General features: G+C 44.4%; 1 protein-coding gene across 1 annotated transcript in view; it reads right to left on the reverse strand.

Moving 5' to 3' along the window:
* Positions 1-353: 353 nt before the first annotated feature.
* SLC1A1 (solute carrier family 1 member 1) overlaps positions 354-19800 on the reverse strand; it is a 73096-nt gene continuing 53649 nt past the window's right edge. The window contains exons 4-12 of the mRNA XM_068973947.1: positions 19120-19234; positions 17831-17873; positions 16334-16432; positions 12725-12909; positions 11518-11625; positions 9590-9712; positions 8812-9006; positions 2804-2938; positions 354-703 (exon numbers count right to left, since the gene is read on the reverse strand). Of these exons, the coding sequence (XP_068830048.1) occupies positions 457-703; positions 2804-2938; positions 8812-9006; positions 9590-9712; positions 11518-11625; positions 12725-12909; positions 16334-16432; positions 17831-17873; positions 19120-19234 (1250 nt within the window). The 3' untranslated portion in view covers positions 354-456. The remainder of the gene's footprint in view (positions 704-2803; positions 2939-8811; positions 9007-9589; positions 9713-11517; positions 11626-12724; positions 12910-16333; positions 16433-17830; positions 17874-19119; positions 19235-19800) is intronic.

The following is a 19800-nucleotide window of genomic DNA, read 5'->3' on the forward strand; positions in this document are numbered from 1 at the left end:
AGTCTATACAAATGTGAGAGGTCAAAGGAAATCCACGGCAATAGAAAGCCTGAGTAAAAATGTGTAGTCGATGACTATATATATATGTATGTATATTTAAAAAACCCAAAACACTGGTCTGTGCATGAGAAAACAATTTCTCTTTCACATCTATTACCTAATTAAAACAGTTATGTCTATTCTATGTACGTCCCAATTCTATCTCTCATAGAGTTTAAAAATTCCAGATAATACAGCTTTCCTTTTAATCAGTTTCCTCTCATCTTACCCCCAAATCCCAGAACCTGGTGAGCAAAGGCTGTGAATCCAAATATAGAAAATAATCTGGAGGTCTGTGTATCAAATCAGATGTACAGTTGGCTGTTAGTGTTTTCCTTATTTAATGTCTGAATTTGCTAAGAGATGACTCTCCTGGAGAGGTCCTTCACCACCCCCAGTCTTCTGAAGCCAGAGGCCCTAGAACTGTGAGGTCTGGGTGAATGAGATGGTATCGGACTTGTCGACGGCAAAGCCTCCGTTGACGTAGGACTTCTTGGTGTCTGAGTCCTCGTTGTCAAGTGTTGTGGATTCCAAGGTGAAGGGGTTCACAATGTTGACCTCCGATGAAACATCCATCTGCTCCAACTCCTTCTTGGAGAGCTTCTCCACGATGCCAGTCCCAAAGGCATCTCCAAGGACGTTCACCATGGTCCTGAACCGGTCCCTGGGGAGGACAGAAGGTGAGTCAGACATGAAGCCCGGGTTTCACTTTCCTTCGAGTTGGAGACAGGAAAGGACCTGAGGAATTCAGTTATAAATTCAGCAAACCACAGAGGGTGCTTCTCAGGGCTGGCTAACCAAAGGCCCCTAACTTCACAGGCCTGAATCAGGGGCTGTCTCTAAAGGCACAGAATGAGCACACAGGCTGCCCCGGGTCCTCGTCAGTCACAACGCCCCTGAATCCAGCATCAATCTCCTAAATTCCCTCCTCTCCTCCCAAAGAAATGTGAACACAATCTCCACAGATATTTGTGAGGAGGGTCAGGATTCATTAGTCCTTCACCCTAGTCTCTGTCTTGTGTGCCTTTCTGAGCCTTCTCGTGGCTAAGGTGAGAGAACCTGGATGTTTTGTGGGGTGGTGTGTGTGCGTGCACCAAGCAGGAGTGTGTATATGTGTGTCCCCCACGTGGTCCTTTCTTTCCCACACAAGGTCACTCCATGAGGAAGGCAGCAAGGATGCCGCTGAGCACAGGGTCAGAAAGCCCAGGCCAGCCTGCGAATAGCTTGCCCCTTGTGGCACCTCAGCTAGTGTTAACTCCCAGAAGGCCTGGCGGGGAGGACGAGGAGGAGGTGGAGAAGGTATCTTGGATGCTGGAGCACTGTTGCTAGGAACTGTCTACACGAATGTTCCTGTGAAAGCTACGCCGGCAGGACAGAAAAGGCCAACAGTGCTCCCACATGTCCATGCTGGGTGCCCTCCTGCTGTTTAGAACATGCACTGAACTAGACCCTGCTGTGGACCAGCTAGTGTCTTTTTGTTCCATAGATCAAGTTGCACCTTTGACTTCTCTGGGGGTCTTGGAAGTGAAGGTCACCAGTGTTCCAGGAAGAACTAGGGAGAGGAGAGAGTGCAAATCCACCATCACTACTAGACAAAAGGCCACTTGTCTCAATAGTAGGCTATGTTGGCAAGAAAGGGTCTATTTCAGTTGGGCCTTAAAGAACCAGCAAGCTGTTGAAGGCGCCCCAAAGCAGCCTCCCAAGTGCAGAACCTTCTGCCTTTGGGGATGACTGTACCTTCAATGCCACATGGAATGTTTCTGCTTCTCTTTCTACAATTTTTAGCTGCTATTTGCAAACTACATGGCACTGTACTGCCCAGTAAGCTTGGCTGGGTCCGAGTGAAGGCTCCATATGGAGCAGACTCTTCCCCTGATGGCCAAGGGACAGAGCCAGACCCAGATACTGAAAGACCACTGTACAGAGTGGGTATCAAGGTTAAAGCCAGGAACCAGGCTCATTCTAACTTTAACCTTAGGGGTCACAAAAGACATGTTTTTACCCAGATCTTCTGCTGTGTTTCTTAGGGAGGTGTGTGTGTGAAAGAGAGGGAATGAACTGTTGGCTTAGGCTTGAATGGTCCAACTCATTCTAATCATAACAATTAAACTTGCTGTTAACTGAGCACATACTGCCAGCCAGACACTGTTCTGGACACACTTCTCACAATAGCTCACTTAGTCGTTACACCAACCCCATGAACTTGACAGAATCATCCCCATCTCACAGATAATGCAGCTGGCCCCCAGAGAAGTTAAGGAATTGCTCAAGGTCAAACAGCCACTGAAGCAGGATTCAGGTCCCAATTAACCTTATCCCAAAGCCCTTGCTTGTGTCCTGATGGTGCTGACGATCTTGGGAAGGTGGGCTGATGCTGAACTAGGTGGTTCTGAACCTGTGGTGCTGACCCAGGGCTGGGATAGGCTAGGGTGGCCTATGGGGTTTGGAATGGCCGAGGCCTTGCCCAGTGTCTTCACCTTATTATTTTATGTTGTTTATCTCATCCCACACCCAGATCCTAACCTTGAGCGTTATCAGGCATAATACGCTAATGAACATCACTGCCTTTATAAAATCACTGCTTGAAGTTATGAGGATTAATTTTTAAGCACATTATCAGATGGCCTGGTCAGAGGGAAATTAAAGCAGCAACAGATGGCTCATTAGGCAATCTGAGGAGAGGATAATGACAGACTGTAGATTCTGCATGGCTGGGAAGCGTGCCTTCCCATCCGGCAGAGGCAGCACATTTATTCCAACTCACAGGAGCCAGTCAACAGCGATGATGAGGGTGACATCCTCCGCGGGCAGGCCCACAGCACTTAGCACAATCACCATGGTCACCAGGCCGGCCTGGGGCACACCGGCAGCTCCAATGCTGGCGGCGGTGGCAGTGACACTGCAGACAAAACACACCGGCACAAAAGGAGTTAGACGCCTATTTCTCCCCTCCAGGCCCCTGGTCCACAGTGGTTAGGCCCGGAGTCTGTTACTGCTGCGTCCCAAATTGGCCAGTCAGAATCTGTTCTCTGCTGAGCACCAGCTCTGCCTCATTAGAGAGTTGTGGGAGACAGAGGGGAGTGTGAGCTTTTTCCAGGGGGAGGTGTGGCTCATCATTCTAATTCGAGGAAGTGGAGAGGAACTGCATGAGTGGCACACAATGAATGAGCTAGAGAGAGACTAAAGAGGAAGGCAAGAGTTTACCAACCGAAGGTTTTAATGGAGGGCTTTATCCACCCATCTATGCATCCTTCCATCCTAAACAAGGGCCAGGTACATCTCCACCTGTTTGCTTCCCCCCTTCAACTGTCTACTCAGCCAAGCAATCATTTATTGAGGATCTAATATGTGGCAGGAATTTGTACTGCTTTGAAGGATGGTAGAGGGATTGGGTTAGGGGTGCGTGGGCAAGGATATTCAGGGTGAAGGCAAAGGAATGAGGCACTAGCCAAGCAGGGTACTTCCTTTACATCACAAGACTCTCGACCTCTCTGGGAACTGCCCTTTAGAGCACTGAGTTGAGAAATAGCTATGACTCCTGTCCAAGGTACAAGTGCTTATTCCTGACCACTCCTTTCTGCCAGTGGGTGCCCTTTGTGCAAAAGGAGGAGAGATCTGGAATCCAGAAGAGGATTTTAAATACCTTGTATTTAAAAAGGTCCCTCTCAGGTGGATAAAATGTGGTACTAGGGATATTTCTCTTTGGAATAAGCAGTTTTTCATCAGCAACATCTTCCGGATGATTTAAATCTGGTCATTTTGAAGAAAACCAGAGTTTGCCCTGCCCTGAAAAGTCCCTGGATTTGAATGAGCTTTGAGGGGACCCACTATATTTTCTAGACACACGTTCTCATCCTTGGGCCAAGGATGCCACTGAGTTGAAAGCTGAAGATGGAAACACTGTCAATTTAAACTAGAAAAATCCCTGATTCTATCCACAAATCCATATTCTGTGGGCTTGAAAAGCCTCAGAATTCTCACCAACCTGATTTACTGCTCATTCATCTGCCTGGTGATGTGTCACAGACGGTATCTGAGGGCCTGGTCAAACACAGACCAGAGTTCTTTGACAAGTGTGGTTTCCTTCAGTGGCCGTGACCACCAATTTGCAATTAGAGATTTCTGGAGCAGTCCAAATGCCTCTGAAAGTTTTGGGCTTTTGCATAATTCTTTAGATCTGTTTTGACTTAAATAGTCTTTGGAAACGCTAAGTTCATGTCAGTGCTGCTTGAAAACATTTAAACTGAATGCACTGGTGGGTTTTCTATGTCAGAAGTGATTTGTGCCCCTACCCATTGATCCCTCTTGAAAGCCTCAACACATAATGGTTAACCATATCTCTTCAGCTTGAGGCGGGGCTTGAAACTTAAAATCCGTTTAGTCAAAGAAAACCTTGCCTATTAGCCTTGACCTTGCTGATTAAACTTCCGCCATTTGCCTGGCTTAAGTCTGAAACTTGGAACTGTATATCCTCAGATGGAGGTAAAAATATAAAAACCTACTTGTTCTGCTTGAATATATGCTATTTTGACTTTCGAGGGTTTTCAAAGAAGAAGACAAAATAATCATTGGTAGAAAGTTCTTTCCTAAGCACTGAGATCTAGATTTATGTCAGGCCATCTAACTCAGCTCTCCATACAGGACAGGGACTAAGCGGTGAACTAGAGTGAGCACAGGTTTTAGAGGCAGACAGATCCAGCCCTGCTGTTTACCAACAGTGTGTCCTTAGGCAGGTTAGTTCTCTGAATCTCAGTTTCTTGCCTGTAAGATGGGGAGAATGTCTACTTTGCAGGGCTGCTGGTAAGATTAGATGAGATAAAACATGTAAGATATCAAGTACAGCACCTGGATATAGTAGGTGCTTAAAACTGAGGCCAATTTGCTCCTTCAGCAGCTGTTACAACTACTTCTGCTAGTATTACTACTATTACAAAATTAACTACTGTTATTACTACTGCTACTTTTTTCCTCTAAGCTCTTTCAAGCTCCCAAATCCCCTTATTATCTTTTGTTGTAAGAAAATTTATCTCATTTCTAATCAGTTGTAACCTTTGGTAAGTGAGTATTATGACAAACCACAAAAGGCCATGTTTTGGGTGGATGGTGCCTGTGTTTCTTTGATGTCTAGTCCAAAAGAACCATAGAAAGAGATAAACTATGGGTCCAAAAATCTTATAGCCATAAACCACATAAGCCACAACTGTGACTTGTAAAATAAAAAGAAAAAAAATAGCACTGGAGACTTCCCTGGTGGTCCAGTGGCTAAGAATCCACCTGCCAATGCAGGGGAGGGACATGGGTTCCATCCCTGGTCGGGGAACTAAGATCCCACATGCTGCGGTGCAACTAAGCCTGTGCCACAACTACGGAGCCCAAGTTCTAGAGCCCTTACGTGGAAAGATCCTGCATGCCGCAACTACGACCCAAGGCAGCCAAAAATAAATATTTAAAAACAAAAGCAAAACTTCTTATTTCATTCTCCCCCAGGTAAAGCCAGAGAGGATTTTTAAAGTCAATAATTACTCTGGGCCTCACAGTTGTTGTTATTTGCTCTGGGCCAGTAGTTATGAGCAAGTTTGATTTAAAAATACAACAGAGCAGAGAGAGGGTTTTCATGTGATTATTTAGTCTCTAGGCCCAAAGTTTATTCTTCTAGTAGTGAGGTTAAAAAAAAAAAGGAAGGGGTTAGAAAGATCTAGGAAACTTATGAGTGAAGCAGAGGGAGGGAATTCACCCCCCGCAAATAGCAAATAACCGCAAAGAACTGGCACCTCATACAATTGCTCCCTGGAAACGACTTCAGTGCAGACACGGTGCCACGGGCTGAGGTGAGGTAGGTGGGAGAAGGCACTTGGAGAAGTGAAAGAACAACGGCTAGAATTACAGTGGTTGTGGAACTTTCTCAGGCATGATTTAGGGTTTTACTTTTAACATACCCTCCACCATTCAAACTAGAGAACTTCACCCATGCTCCTGGGCTCCAGCCTCCTTAGCCACTAATACTCTCTACAGATCACGAGGCACTGGTGTAGCTTCCTAGCTTATGTGCCAAATGGTCTAGTTTGGACTTGTCTTCAGTTAATTTCAAGCAAACTGCAATAAATATGATTTAGGGTTGGGAAGATCTAAAAATTTACTTCACTAGAACACAGTAAGAACTTATTTTATGCCTAGGATTTATGCCTATGTCAAATGCCTGAAAGGTTCAGATTCAACAGCATTTAGGCCTAGGGACCCAGGTTAGCCTTAAACTTCCACTCTAAACTAAGGGCTTCCCCAGTGGCTCAGATGGTAAAGAATCTGCCTGCAATGCAGGAGACTGGGTCCAATCCCTGGGTCAGGAAGATCCCTTGGAGAAGGGAATGGAAACCCACTCCAGTATTCTTGCCTGAAGAATTCCCTGGACAGAGGAGTCTGGTGGGCTATACAGTCCACGGGTTGCAAAGAGTTGGACATGACTTTCAAACTCAACTAAAGTCTTAGGATTAACTCTAATCCCAATTCATCACTTCAAAGCAGCACTGTCCAGTAGAATTTTCCACTATGATGGCATCTATTTCCAAAGCGATAGAACATTCATGTCTACTCTGTCCAATCTGTGCATGTGGCTAATGGCTACCATATTGAACAGTGCTGTTCCAGAGAAACATCTCTGGCAAAATTCACTAATGACATTTTCACCATCTACTTGAGCAGGCAATTTCAGGCTTCACTTGACTAGAATTCTCTGCAGGATTTGACTCTATTGACCATTTCATCCTTGAAAATCTCTCTTCTCTGGGTTTCTATGACACCATGGTTCATGACTCTTCCCACCTTTATATTCTCATTCTCCTCTTGGGTTCCCCCCTTTCTGCCTGCCTCTAATATTAGGATTGTCTAGGGCTCACGCCTTAGTTTCTGTTTCTTCTCTACAAACTCTCCCATTCCCAACAATTGTTGAGCACTCAGTATGTAGGTACCATTCTAAGTACTTTATATGCATCATCTAGCTTAATAATCACTATTTGCATAAAATATAGGTACTATTATTATCCTCATTTTACAGGTGAGAAAACAGAAGCTTAGAGAATTCAAGGTCACAGCTAATCTTGGTGAAGCAGAGTCAAACACAGATAACTGACTCACGACCCACATGCTTGATGAGCATCATTAAACTGATGACTCTGACTTCTGTATCTGCACTTGAGACCACATTTCTCACTGTATATTTCCACCTGGATGTCTTAAAGGATTTTCACATTCATTGTATCCAAAAGTATAAGCTCTTAATCTTCCCACCTATACTTCATTCTGGAGAAGGCGATGGCACCCCACTCCAGTACTCTTGCCTGGAAAATCCCATGGACGGAGGAGCCTGGTAGGATGCAGTCCATGGCATAGTAAAGAGTCAGACATGACTGAGCGACTTCACTTTCACTTTTCACTTTCATGCATTGGAGAAGGAAATGACAACCCACTCCAGCGTTCTTGCCTGGAGAATCCCAGGGATGGGGGAGGCTGGTGGGGTGCCGTCTATGGGGTCACACAGAGTTGGACACGACTGAAGCGACTTAGCAGCAGCAGCAGCAGCAGCAGCAGCAGCAGCATACTTCATTCTCTTACACTAGTCCCTGTTCTGATAAGCACCATCCACCAATACTGAGGGTCATCTTAGCCTTCCTCTGTCCCTCACTCTGAATCCAGTAGATGCCTCTTGAATTAATTAGCTCTTCACCCATGGGTCAGTACCTTAATGTAGGCCTTTTCATACTTTACCTGCAGTAGTCTCCTAACTGGTCTTCCAGCTTATAGTTTCTGCCCCCATTCACGTTCATCCACTAAGTTACCAGTTATTTTTCTAAAATGCAAATCTTTCTATAATATGAAAGACTGTCTAAGACCTTTTCATGAGCTCCTCACACAAGCCCTTCCATGATATGATCCCTGCTTTCTTATCTCCCTGTGTTCTCCACATCGTACTCTTTATGCTAGCCACACCAAATAATCTGTATTGTGTAACTAGGACACGGTTACATCAAGACCCCTGTTCAGCCTATTCCTTTTATCCAAAATGCTCTCCACTTCCTCTATCAAATACTTACTCCTCTTCTAAGACTCAGCTAAACTTTCCTCTCTTCCAGGAAGCTTTTCCTCACCTTCCCAGGTGGACCAACCCTTGCTTCTTTGGTGCCCTCTGTGTTCCACATTCAAACCTCTATTACAGCCTTTACCATATCACTCAGCACTAATTTGAAGTGAAGTGAAGTGAAAGTCTCTCAGTCATGTCTGATTCTTTGTGACCCCATGGACTATACAGTCCATGGAATTCTCCAGGCCAGAATACTGGAGTGGGTAGCCGTTTCCTTCTCCAGGGGATCTTCCCAAGCCAGGGATAGAACCCAGGTCTCTCACATTGCTGGCAGATTCTTTACCAGCTGAGCGACTAGGGAAGCCCACTTATTTAGATATCTGTATACCCAACTTATCTACCCCTTAAAAGCAGGAACTACCCCTTATTCAACCTTGATTCCTTGATACCTGCTCTGTGCCTAGCACCGTGTGGGTGCACTGGCCCGAGAACACAGAGACTCCCTGGCTCCCCAGACCTGATGCAGTATTATGTATCAGTCCTGCCACTTGTAATACAGATGCACTTAATCTTGGGAAGAGATTGTCTAGACCACAAAAATAAGTACAGCTGGACCATCCATGATCTCCCTCCACAGATGAGTTTTCCTTGAGAGCAACTCCAGTTACAGAGATGAAAATGAGTGTGACTTCATGCCCCACCTGATAGTGATGATCTGCCCAACGCTCAAGTCCAAATCATTCAACTGCGCGATAAACACGGCCGCCACTGCTTCATAGAGTGCAGTCCCATCCATGTTGATCGTAGCACCAACGGGTAATACAAATCTAGTGATCCTCTTGTCCACCCGGTTCTTCTCTTCAGCGCAGCGGAAAGTGACAGGCAGTGTTGCTGAACTGTGTGATAAAAAGAGAAAAGACATGATGGCCTAGGAATGCTGGTCCTCAATCCCTGCCTGAAGTGATACCTCAGTTCTAGAAACTAAATCGAGAGTTCAAAGCATGATGGCACTTTTGGTAGGACCAGGCATCAGAAGTCGCTGTGCTGGTCACTGTCCCCAGCTATGACACGACCCCCTCCTGGGTTGCAGGCCCTGCCAGGAGGGCAAGAAATATCCAGTAGGGTGAAGAAATGTGTGTAAGGTCAGAAACTGGGGAGATCATTTCTCAAAGACAGCTACAAAACCCCCCAGCTTCATCAGGTGAGGTGAGAATTGATAAGGCTTGGCTCACAGACTTCTTCCAGAAACCCCTCTTCTTTAAAAAAATTAAAAAAAAAATATTTGCTTATTCATTGGCTGTGTGGGGTCTTTTTGATAGGCAGGCTCTTCAGTCTTCACTGCAGCATGCTAGTTGCAGCATGTGGGATCCAGTTCTCTGACCAGGAATTGAACCTGGGCCCCCTGCATTGGGAGCATGGAGTCTTAAACACTGGACCACCAGGGAGGTGGTGGTCCACCAGACACCCTCTTCTCTTTACCTGGAGGAGATCATGAGAGCTGTCAGAAGAGCCTGGGCCATTCCCATGGCGAACTGGAAAGGGTTCTTTCGTACAATTATGAAATATATCAGTGGGAGAATTACAATGGAGTGGATTGCAAGCCTGTAAATGGGAGAGAGAAACAGGTTCACATATGATATTATCTCTTCATTTTTTTTTTTTTTCCAAATAGCACTTTTACTCATGATATCATTCAACTTTCATTATGGTCCAATGAGAAAGAGGACAGGAATATATGTCTCCATGGAACACATGGGGAAAAGGAGACTCAGCAAAATCTTGTCAAAGTTGGTGGCTAAGCCAGGAGCTGAGTCCACATCTCAGAGCTCACAGAATAGTTACGTCATGCTGCCAAGACCTGTACCTGCTTTTCCTGCTGTGCATGCTAACATGCGTTCACTTCCTTCTGCTGTTGAATCCTTACTCCTCCTCTAAGACTCAGTGAAATCTCCCCCTCCTCCTGGAAGCCTTCCCTCACCTTCCCAGGTCCAGCTGACCTTCCCCTCCTTGGTGACTCTGTGGTCAATAGTATCATAGCCCTTATCACAGTCCTCAACCTGGACCACGCCGCTATGCAGCTGGACAGCACCACCATCTAAGAGGGGAGTCAGGGTTTGTAAGAGGGAAGTTATCCCTGCTCTCCTACAGTCATCTTTCATGACTGACCCTCTTTTCTTTGTCATTCCTACGTTCCAAACTATTGCTCGTTTCACAAACCAAAGGGCTCAAAAAAATGAAACTGATTCAGCAGATGCCATGTAAATGGCAACTTAGAGTTTACCGATCAGTTATGTGAAGCTGAAGTGGTCATTGAAAAAAATAGATCCTGGAGGTCAAGAAAGGGATCTTACAGACAGGCTATGGCTTAGAACTATGAGAAACTGACTTTTAGTTTTCTGTTAGGAACCTAGATAGGTTGATGGGGCAGAAACCAGCTGAACCCTCTCATTAAATAGCTCAGCATAATAAATCTTAGCCATACCATGGCCTGGACACAGCCCCTGGCCTCCAGTAAGGTGGATGGTCCCACCTCCATTACTACCGGGGCCCTGGAATTTGACTCTGGCCTTTGTCTCCATTGACCAGCATGACTCTGATTTTAGTCAAAACAGATTAAGAACCAAATCCTATGCAGTGGATATTCCCCAGTGCAACTGAGTTTCAGCAGGTGAGCTGATTCCTCCAGTTGAGTGTTTGGGGGAATTGACCTGTGTGAGTCAAATTGATGATGGTTAGTCATTCCCCTGGTCCATATTTCTTAGCATATGTGACATATCCTGCCCCTGGACCAACATCTGGGGGCACCATTCATAACCTATCCCACCGCATCTCCCCTCAAGGAACCAGTGCGTGTGCTACAGGAAGTATGCACACAGCTGTCTCCTGCTTTGCACAGTTCCTACCAACCTGAAGATTCTCTAGCACCCTCTCTTATGATGTAGGGTGTGACAGTGCTTACCCAACAGGGTTGGAACCCATCCCACTCCTGCTTGCTCCAGTCCAACTTAATTTAGGCCCTGCCTAATTTCTTTCAGGCTCAGGGTACATGGGGACTGTTCTTACTTGTTTGGTTGGTTTACATCCTTGAAGAAGGGAAGGCCAGGAGAGGGCCAAGAGAGGCTACCAGTGGGTTTTTCTCTTAAGAAATTATTTTAACACAGCTAATAAAGGCAGTGGCAAAGCATGGTCCAGGCTGTTCTGCCAAGATCTGGAAACTAGCACAGTGTGATCCACCTCCAGTTCAGCTGTTAAAGGGCAGCCCTTCTCTCCCCTGCTCTCTTATCTCTGAACCTCATCTTTCCTTGCCTGAGGGAGAGAAGCCAGTTTCACCAACTGAAACCTGGCCTCTCAACAGCAACTCATTGGCTCAAATGAGGTTTCAGTGTCTTCCCTTGAGTCTGACATACCCACTCAGGACAGTGGCCATGTAAAGGCCCAGTTTGCGGAATATTTCCCAGTCTTCAACTTCTATGATCTTCCCGGCAATCAGGAACAAAATACCAATTGGCATGTAGCTAGAAAGTAAGCACAAGAAAAGACATACTTCTGTCATCAAATATTTTCTCAGGGTGGAAACGCTGGGAAAGAAACAAGCCAGGGCATATACCTCGGCTTGGGGTGTGCCCTTAGCTGGGAGGGGCACAGGATATACACAGTGAGGCTAAGGTCTCAGTTTCAGCCCAGCTGGACTACACTGGCTACAGGTTTCAGCACCCCTGTGCACTGTAATCTCTACCCACCTATGCCACCATAAGAGGCACTCTGGTCCCTAGCCCACGCCTTGCTCCTGTGCACATACACCCTGCTGACTCATGTCCGCAGGTCTCTCTCTAGCTTGACTCTCCAATCATGGCCTCTAGGCTGTTGCTAGACACAGTCATCTTGTTTCCCAGCTAGTGGGATCAGCAACAGAACTAGCTATGTAATAGCTCTGTTGTGATAGCTCTGTCTGTGGAGCTATCATTACATGCTTTGCATTGGGTTAGGTATTTGACATGCGCCATTCACTTAATGTACTTCTCCCAACTCGAGGGGTAGACTTTATTTATCCTTTTTAACAGATGATGAAGCTGAGGTTCAGCAGCATTAACTGAAATAACTAAACCCTTTACTGTCACTGTCAAGGTCTATACTCTGAACCAACTTGCTGTGAGATAAGTGGGGCAGAGGTCTCCCAGGCAAGGTGGACTTCTCAGCATCTCCAGGCACAGGGCAGATGCTCAGGTGGTGCAGCTGCTATGCTCACCTATGGCAGCTTTCATTGGATGTATTAGGGCCCATGTGTACCTACTGTATCCCTTCTGCATGGAGCCTGATAAGGAAAGCAACCTGTGTTCTGGAAAACTCCTTCAAATCACTCCTTTAAGAATTCTTTCTTACATAAATGCTGCTTGGTTGCAATGTGATCAAGGACCTTAGTGGAAAAGACAATGGCTGATCTCTAGACTTTCATTAGTGAACTGAGTCCTAAGTAATACATGGAATTATTTAATACTGTAGTGTCTTGCCCTCTCTAGGGTGAGGTGAGTTGAGAAACATAAACCTTTTCCTTCTAGTTTTGAAGGGTCAGCCATCGGGGGAAGCAAGATGGCATTAACCGGTGTGTCTGCTCACCACATAATGATCTGAACGATTTTCATGGTTGCATCACTCAGAGCATTGAAGAAATCCACCAGAATCTGTCCCCTTTCTCCCATTTTTCCAATGACAATTCCAAAGACGAGGCAAAAGACGATCAAGCCCAGGACATTTATGCCATCTGAATACATGCCTACGACTTTGTATTCCTTTGTTTTGTTCTGTGGATCAAAACCAAGAAAATAATATTGATGCGTGATTATAATCTTGTTAGAATGCATACGCCCTGAAACAGGAAGATATGATAGCCAAACAAACTAGTGACCTAGCAACAACTTAGGATCAACAAGTTTTAGGAGCCAAAAAAAAAACCCCAAAAAAAAACAACCACCTACACATGTATCAAATTTTACTGCCCCCACCTCTGGCACTGAAGTTTGAAGTGGTTTTTTTTTTTCCCCCTCTCTTTCAGTGAATCCATAATTGAAGATTTCTTTTGAAGATTTCTTATTCTGGGGTGTTTTAAATTTTTAATAACTTTAGGCACTTTGCAGAGTTATTTTAACTAGTAGTTACATTAGGAGTCTGCATAAAAAGATATAAATTAATAATGCAGTAAGCTCAAAATATTTACCAGTGCAGACATTTTTAGGACACTTTACTATCTGTTTTATCCTGATAATGAACACAGGAACATTTTTTACTACCTCTGACCTTAGATAACCAATAGGATTTTATTTTAGATAAAAATTAACCAGATATCTACTACTATGAACCATTTCTTCATTTTATCCCGGGTAAGAATAGCATGGGGACTTTCCAGGTGGCTCAGTGGTAAAGAATCCAGCTGCCAATACAGGAGATGAGGGTACAATTCCTCGGTCGGAAAGATCCCCTGGAAGAGGAAATGGCAACCCACAACAGTATTCTTGCCTGGAGAAATCTCATGGACAGAGGAGCCTCTGTGGGCTGCAGTCCATGGGATTGCAAAGAGTCGGACACAGCTGAGTACACACACACACACACGCACACACACACATGAGTAGCATGAGATATATATACCAAGAGATAATCCAATCCTAGTTGTGCAGCATGAGCTTAACAAAGATTTCACAGGAAGATAACATATTCTGAGTGGTGCAAACCAGGTTTCTAAGGAATTATGTGGATAAGCCACTAGGGTACCAATTATTTCTTACTTATGATCTGACGTGATCAGATGCATATTTACGCTGTAGCCCGTGCAGTGTGTTAACTGCACAGGCTACAGTGTAAGTCTTAAAATGCAGCTGGATAGACAAGACTAACTGTGAGAAACATGAGCCAATGATAGCAAGATGGTGTGTAACTAATGGCACAGCTAAGCTATGAGTTACAGGCATCATGTGGAGACTGGAGACATGAATGTGGGCTGTGAAGATAGTGAAGGACAGGCCCGAGGAGCAGGCAGCCAGGAGATAAGCAGAGATCTAGAAAGCAGACTCCAGAAAAATGGCAAGGAAAGGCAGACATCACCACATACCAGGTCTCTGAACTCTACTCGTCCTATCCAGCCGCCACACTGCTTTAGACCTCCCTCTTCTATTAAGGAGTATTCTGTTTTTTCCAACTGTAATATTTATCACTCTTCACACGAGAGCATATGTCACATGTGCCTTTTCTCTGTCATAATCTCAGTGCCCATCAGAGCTTGGCCCATGGAGAGTGCTCAGAAAAATCTCTGTGGAACCGTATCAAGAAGCAAGAGTAGGAGTTTATTGAGGAGTTGGATCTGGATAGAATAGATTGGGCTCACCAAGAAGTAAGCTGGGAAACCAGGGATGAGCCAGGTCATGGAGTACGTTCTGTAGGAAAAAAGAGGGAGCTAACTGTGGCCTATTTAATGTGAACTCTTAAATCTACTGCATTTTTTTTTTTTCCCTTAAATTTTTCCTTCCTGAGTGAAGGCAGAGTACATTCAGGAGAAATCTGCTACACTACTATAAATGTACTACTTCAGGCCAACCTGATCTAATCTCCAACTGGAGGAAGAAATGGCAACCCACTCCAGGTTTCTTGCCTGGGGAATCCCATGGACAGAGGAGCCTGGCAGGCTACAGTCCATGGGGTCACAAGAGTTGGACACAACCTAGTGACTAAACCACCAGAATCTTGAACAATGAAATCCTAAAAGTTCTCAGAGCCAACTGATTCCATTGATAAGTTTATGGCAAACTCCTGGTGGCAAAACCTATCCTGAACTGAGATGAGGCTGCTGCTGCTGCTAAGTCGCTTGAGTCGTGTCCAACTCTATGCGACGCTTTAGACGGCAGCCCACCAGGCTCCCCCACCCATGGGATTCTCCAGGCAAGAACACTGGAGTGGGTTGCCATTTCCTCCTCCAGTGCATGAAAGTGAAAAGTGAAAGTGAAGTTGCTCAGTCATGTCTGACTCGTAGTGATCCCATGGACTGCAGCCTACCATGCTCCTCCGTCCATGGGATATTGCATTCAAGAGTACTGCAGTGTGGTGCCACTGCCTTCTCTGGAGATGAGGCTACAGATAGCCTGTTTTTCTTACTTTGTAGCCAATTTGTAAGTTAGTTGCATTTCACTTAAAAGATGTTGTGTAATATATAGTACACACACCACCTGGCCCTTCTAAAGTGAAAAACTCTGGACTCAGAATCACATTTGGGCAGAGAGCTTTAAATAAGGAACTGCAGGCCTGCTTTCCACGTTTATGTGGTCTTGCAAATCTAACGATGTTCCCAGAGATGGCCAACTCAACTCTGGGTGGCAGAGACAGAAGTGACAGGACTCATTCTTTTCTCTGTGTGGTTCAGTTGCTCTTCATTATTCTCAGAAGTTATACTCTATACAGTGGCCGCCAACACTGACTTAGGGAATATTGAGTCAATGTTCCTAAGGGGAAACAGAGGATTAGGTTCCTAGGAATCAACAGTCACATCATTTTGGTCAAATAATCAATATGAAACCTTGTTTTCTCTGTGTTTTAGTTCAAAGACACCTTATTTAATATATATTGTTTAATCATTAACATTGAACTCACTTTAACTCCTGCCTGAATGAGACTTCTCTAACACGTGTATTTTCTCATATGGAACATCAGCCTTCTTGCGTTTGGGAACACTAACTAGCCAGCAGTGCAGCGTGATGCTTGGGAGACATTTCAAACAGTGCAATTACCAAGCTAATGCACCAAACTGAGAAACATGTGGCAAAGACACGCCGCACAAAGGACACATCTTTACCATTTAGAGCTGAACCAGGGAGGGGATGTGCGTATACATATAGCTGATGCACTTTGTTGTACAGTAGAAACCAACACAATGTTGTAAAGCAATTATACTCCAATAAAAAAGGGAAAAAACAAATTGCTGAACCAAGAGGGCAGAACACAGCCTTGTTCAGTCTCAGGTGGGACATGTGCATGGGCAAGTTACATTTTTCACCACTCCTAGTGTGTCTGTGAATGACCGCACCATACTGATTTTCGGGTTACAAATGCATTTTAGTACATAGGCAAATTCACAAATGTGGGATCTGAGAACAATGAGGATCTACTTATTTCCATCTTCTGCTCACTCATGACTTGGCCCCTGCCTACTGGGGAAGGGAGCAAACAAAAGGATGTAAGTGGTACCTTGGAAATAGCAGTTGTCATGATGACTGTGACAGATGCTTCGGTGCTGTTTGTCCCTGGCTCCTCAGAAAGCTTCACTTCTTCACGTGTGGTTTTGTACTGCATGTTGGAGGAGGAAAAGGTCAAAGAAATAAACAAAAAAATAATTTTTAAGCTCCTAAGGTTAAACCATAGGAATGTTACTTTGGGCAGATAAGTGTCACTGAAAGTTTCTACCTCTGAGGCCTCTATCGGTGTTGGTTTTGGATGGTACTACCCCTGAGGCTTTGGAAGCAAAACAGGGATTGAGAAATCCAACCCCCTGACCACCACAGCCACCATTCAATGGTGTCAAAATGTTCTCTCACTTCTGTAGTAAGGGACCAATTAATGGAGCAACAATGTAGAAGAAAGCATGTTTTATCTTTAGGTGCTTTAATAGATTCTACAGGAATCCTGTCAATCATTTTTGTTTCTATTTATTTATTCATTTATTATTTTTAACCTGGGGAAAAAACACCTCAACACTTTAAATGTAGTCACCATGACTTTAATAAACATCAAGAACTATATGGTTGTTCCAAAGTCAATAGACCCTTTAGGGCTATTATGTGAGTGAGATTTCTGTTGAATTCCCTTCCTTCACCTGTTTGATTCTGCTGAGCTTCAGCAGAGAGGTTTAAGAAAGAGCTAGTATATCATCACACTGGTCATAAATGTTACTCCTACAAGGCTCTGCCAACACCAAGAACCTTACAAGTGACCACTGTGGCTGAACCGCAAATGCACCCCCTAAATAGAGGTGGTTCTGTGCCTCTTGGAGGTTGGCAGGGAGCAATTTAATTGCCATTTTTGTTGGTCTACATAGAGGTCTCTGTTTGTGTAATTTATGTAAATGAATTCAGCAGCTTGTGATAGACTCAGCTGTCTTAAAGTACATAGATAAACAAGAGAAGAAGGCTTAAAGGAAATGAAGTGAAGAGATTGTGAAACTTCCCTAAAGGAAAAAAAGTGGCTTTGTTACATTGCTCTATAGAGTGCCAGCAGTGGGCACGTATTGATGACAGAAAAGACCAGATATCAGGAACACTAACCACCCACACGGGTCACATACTGATTTCCCAACATGGGGGTGGAGGTTACCTTTTCCAATTGCATTATATCTGCAGATAGTCTGAGCTTCTTCACAAATATAAAGTGGTTCTCCGAAACTAGGTACTAGAAGCCAGATTTGAAAACACTCATTTGACAGGTTCCTGACTTGCTCCAGTTGAAACCTTATGGGTAAAAAAATGAAGTCTAAGGGAAAAGGGAGCAGTGTAAGCTACAACAGGCATGCTGCTATGGCTGGAAAGACTGGGGTTGACAGGTCACCTGAAATTTCTCCATTCACAGGTAGTAATACATTGCCCATTTTTGATGAGTGATTTCCATTTCTTAGGTCATAGGAGAAAAAAAAATCTTAATGGGTAAGGAGGAAGAGCAGAACAGCTTGAGGGCAAAAATCATTATTCTTACCTGCTGAAAACAGGCTTGGACAAGGTTCTCAGGGAACATATTCCTGTTGGACACATGAAAAGCAGTATCACATTAAGACAAAAGTGGTTTTGGTTTGTTTGTTTTTGTTGCACCTAGTACACTGATGGAAATGCGTATGCTATAGAATTAGTACTCTGGTTTTGGTCTCACCTTTGCATAATGCTTCCTTGTATTAAGATTTCTTTTTCCCTGCTGCTGCTAAGTCACTTCAGTCGTGTCCGACTCTGTGATCCCATAGACGTCAGCCCACCAGGCTCCCCCACCCCTGGGATTCTCCAGGCAAGAACGCTGGATTGGGTTGCCATTTCCTTCTCCAATGCATGAAAGTGAAAAGCGGAAAGTGAAGTCGCTCAGTCATGTCTGACTCTTCACAACACCATGGACCACAGCCTACCAGGCTCCTCCATCCATGGGGTTTTCCAGGCAAGAGTACTGGATTCTTTTTCCCTACTGAGCTTCAGTTAGGGGATAGAAAGCTCTCCTAACTAACCATCACACTTAACTGATTCATTGAGTAGCCAACACGGTTGCTATCCTCGGTGAAATATGTACTAGCAGGTGGACATACACAGTTAAGAGACTTCTTTAATATTTTGCACATTTCTGTTTTAATAAATGAGAGTCAACTGCACTTGTTCCCAAATTCTCTATGCCAGTTTCAAATATCATTGTCATTATTGAATGAAATATTATGTAAATAAATGCAATATGAGTGTGAAAAGGAAGGAGCAGTTTCCATAAAAACTAAGCTTGAATGCCTGGAAATTCATTCAAGGCAAGTGAGTAAAATTTCTGTTGTTGTGTTAGGTAAGGGAAGACAATTGAAATAAAAAGAACAGCCGGAAGAACTCAGCTTTCAGCTTTCCTTGCAATTTCTAAGGGTTTTGTTGCTCTGCTTCATGAAAACTGAGCCTGGAAATTGTAGATGATGCATTTATAAAGGCAGCCTAGGCAACAGAAATATGAAATTACAATCAACTGACACAGAGAAATGACCTTGGCCCAACATCAAAAAAAAGGCAAATAAATGCATTTAAGTTTTAAGCATAAACAAAATATGTAGTGTATATTTATGACTCTCTACTTTAACTGCTGTTTTTAAAAATTAACTGACCAATCTGTAGCCCTGATTGTTTCAGATAAGAGGGTTTCTCCTGTACAGTTAAAATTTCAAGATGGCATTAGCAGAACATTAAACCAAGCATGGGGCCCTGTGCAACCACAAAGGCTGTATGCCTGTGAAGCCACGCTGCTGGCCGGACACCCACCTGATCAGGTCTAACATGGCATCCACTGTGCTAACTTCAGGGGTGTTCCCTGTCCTGTCAATTTCATTCACTTTCTGGGTGACACCAGGCTTGATGCTCACCACCAGGATGATACCTGTAACCAAAGATAGCACCCACAGAGCATTAAGAATCTCCCAGGGCACCTGATATCTCTTGTGCATCCATCTTAGAGTACCAGGCAATACTGGGATGGGGACCCTGAGAAGTCTACCCAAAACACCGAGCCTCAGCAGGAACCTCAGCAGAATTACTGCCTTAATTACTTCCCATCTAACTGAAGCAGAAGGAACTCTTCCTGTGTGTTTTTAAAAAATGAGGGGCTACACTCCAGAACTGCTTCTGGAAACATTTGCTGATGAGAATGCTCTTTTCTTCTTTAGCTTAGGAGATCAGCCTTGGCAGGGGTCGGGGTGAGAAGGACTTATTTTCCAACCCAGGGTACTCAGCATCTTTCTGTAACTTTTACCCACAGATGCTGGTATTTTTCTGGAGGGTCACAGAGAATAAGCCTTATCTTCCTGTCATACCACAAGCCATCAAATATCTGAAAAGCTGTGTGTAACCCACAAAAGGATTTGGGTTAGGGAGTGTTGTTCTGTGTGACTCTTTTGGGATGCAATGAGAACAGGAGTTCTAAGGAGAGAAAGCTGGTCTTGCTAT

Source organism: Capricornis sumatraensis, chromosome 6, assembly GCF_032405125.1.
Source record: "Capricornis sumatraensis isolate serow.1 chromosome 6, serow.2, whole genome shotgun sequence".
Taxonomy (NCBI): Eukaryota; Metazoa; Chordata; class Mammalia; order Artiodactyla; family Bovidae; genus Capricornis; species Capricornis sumatraensis.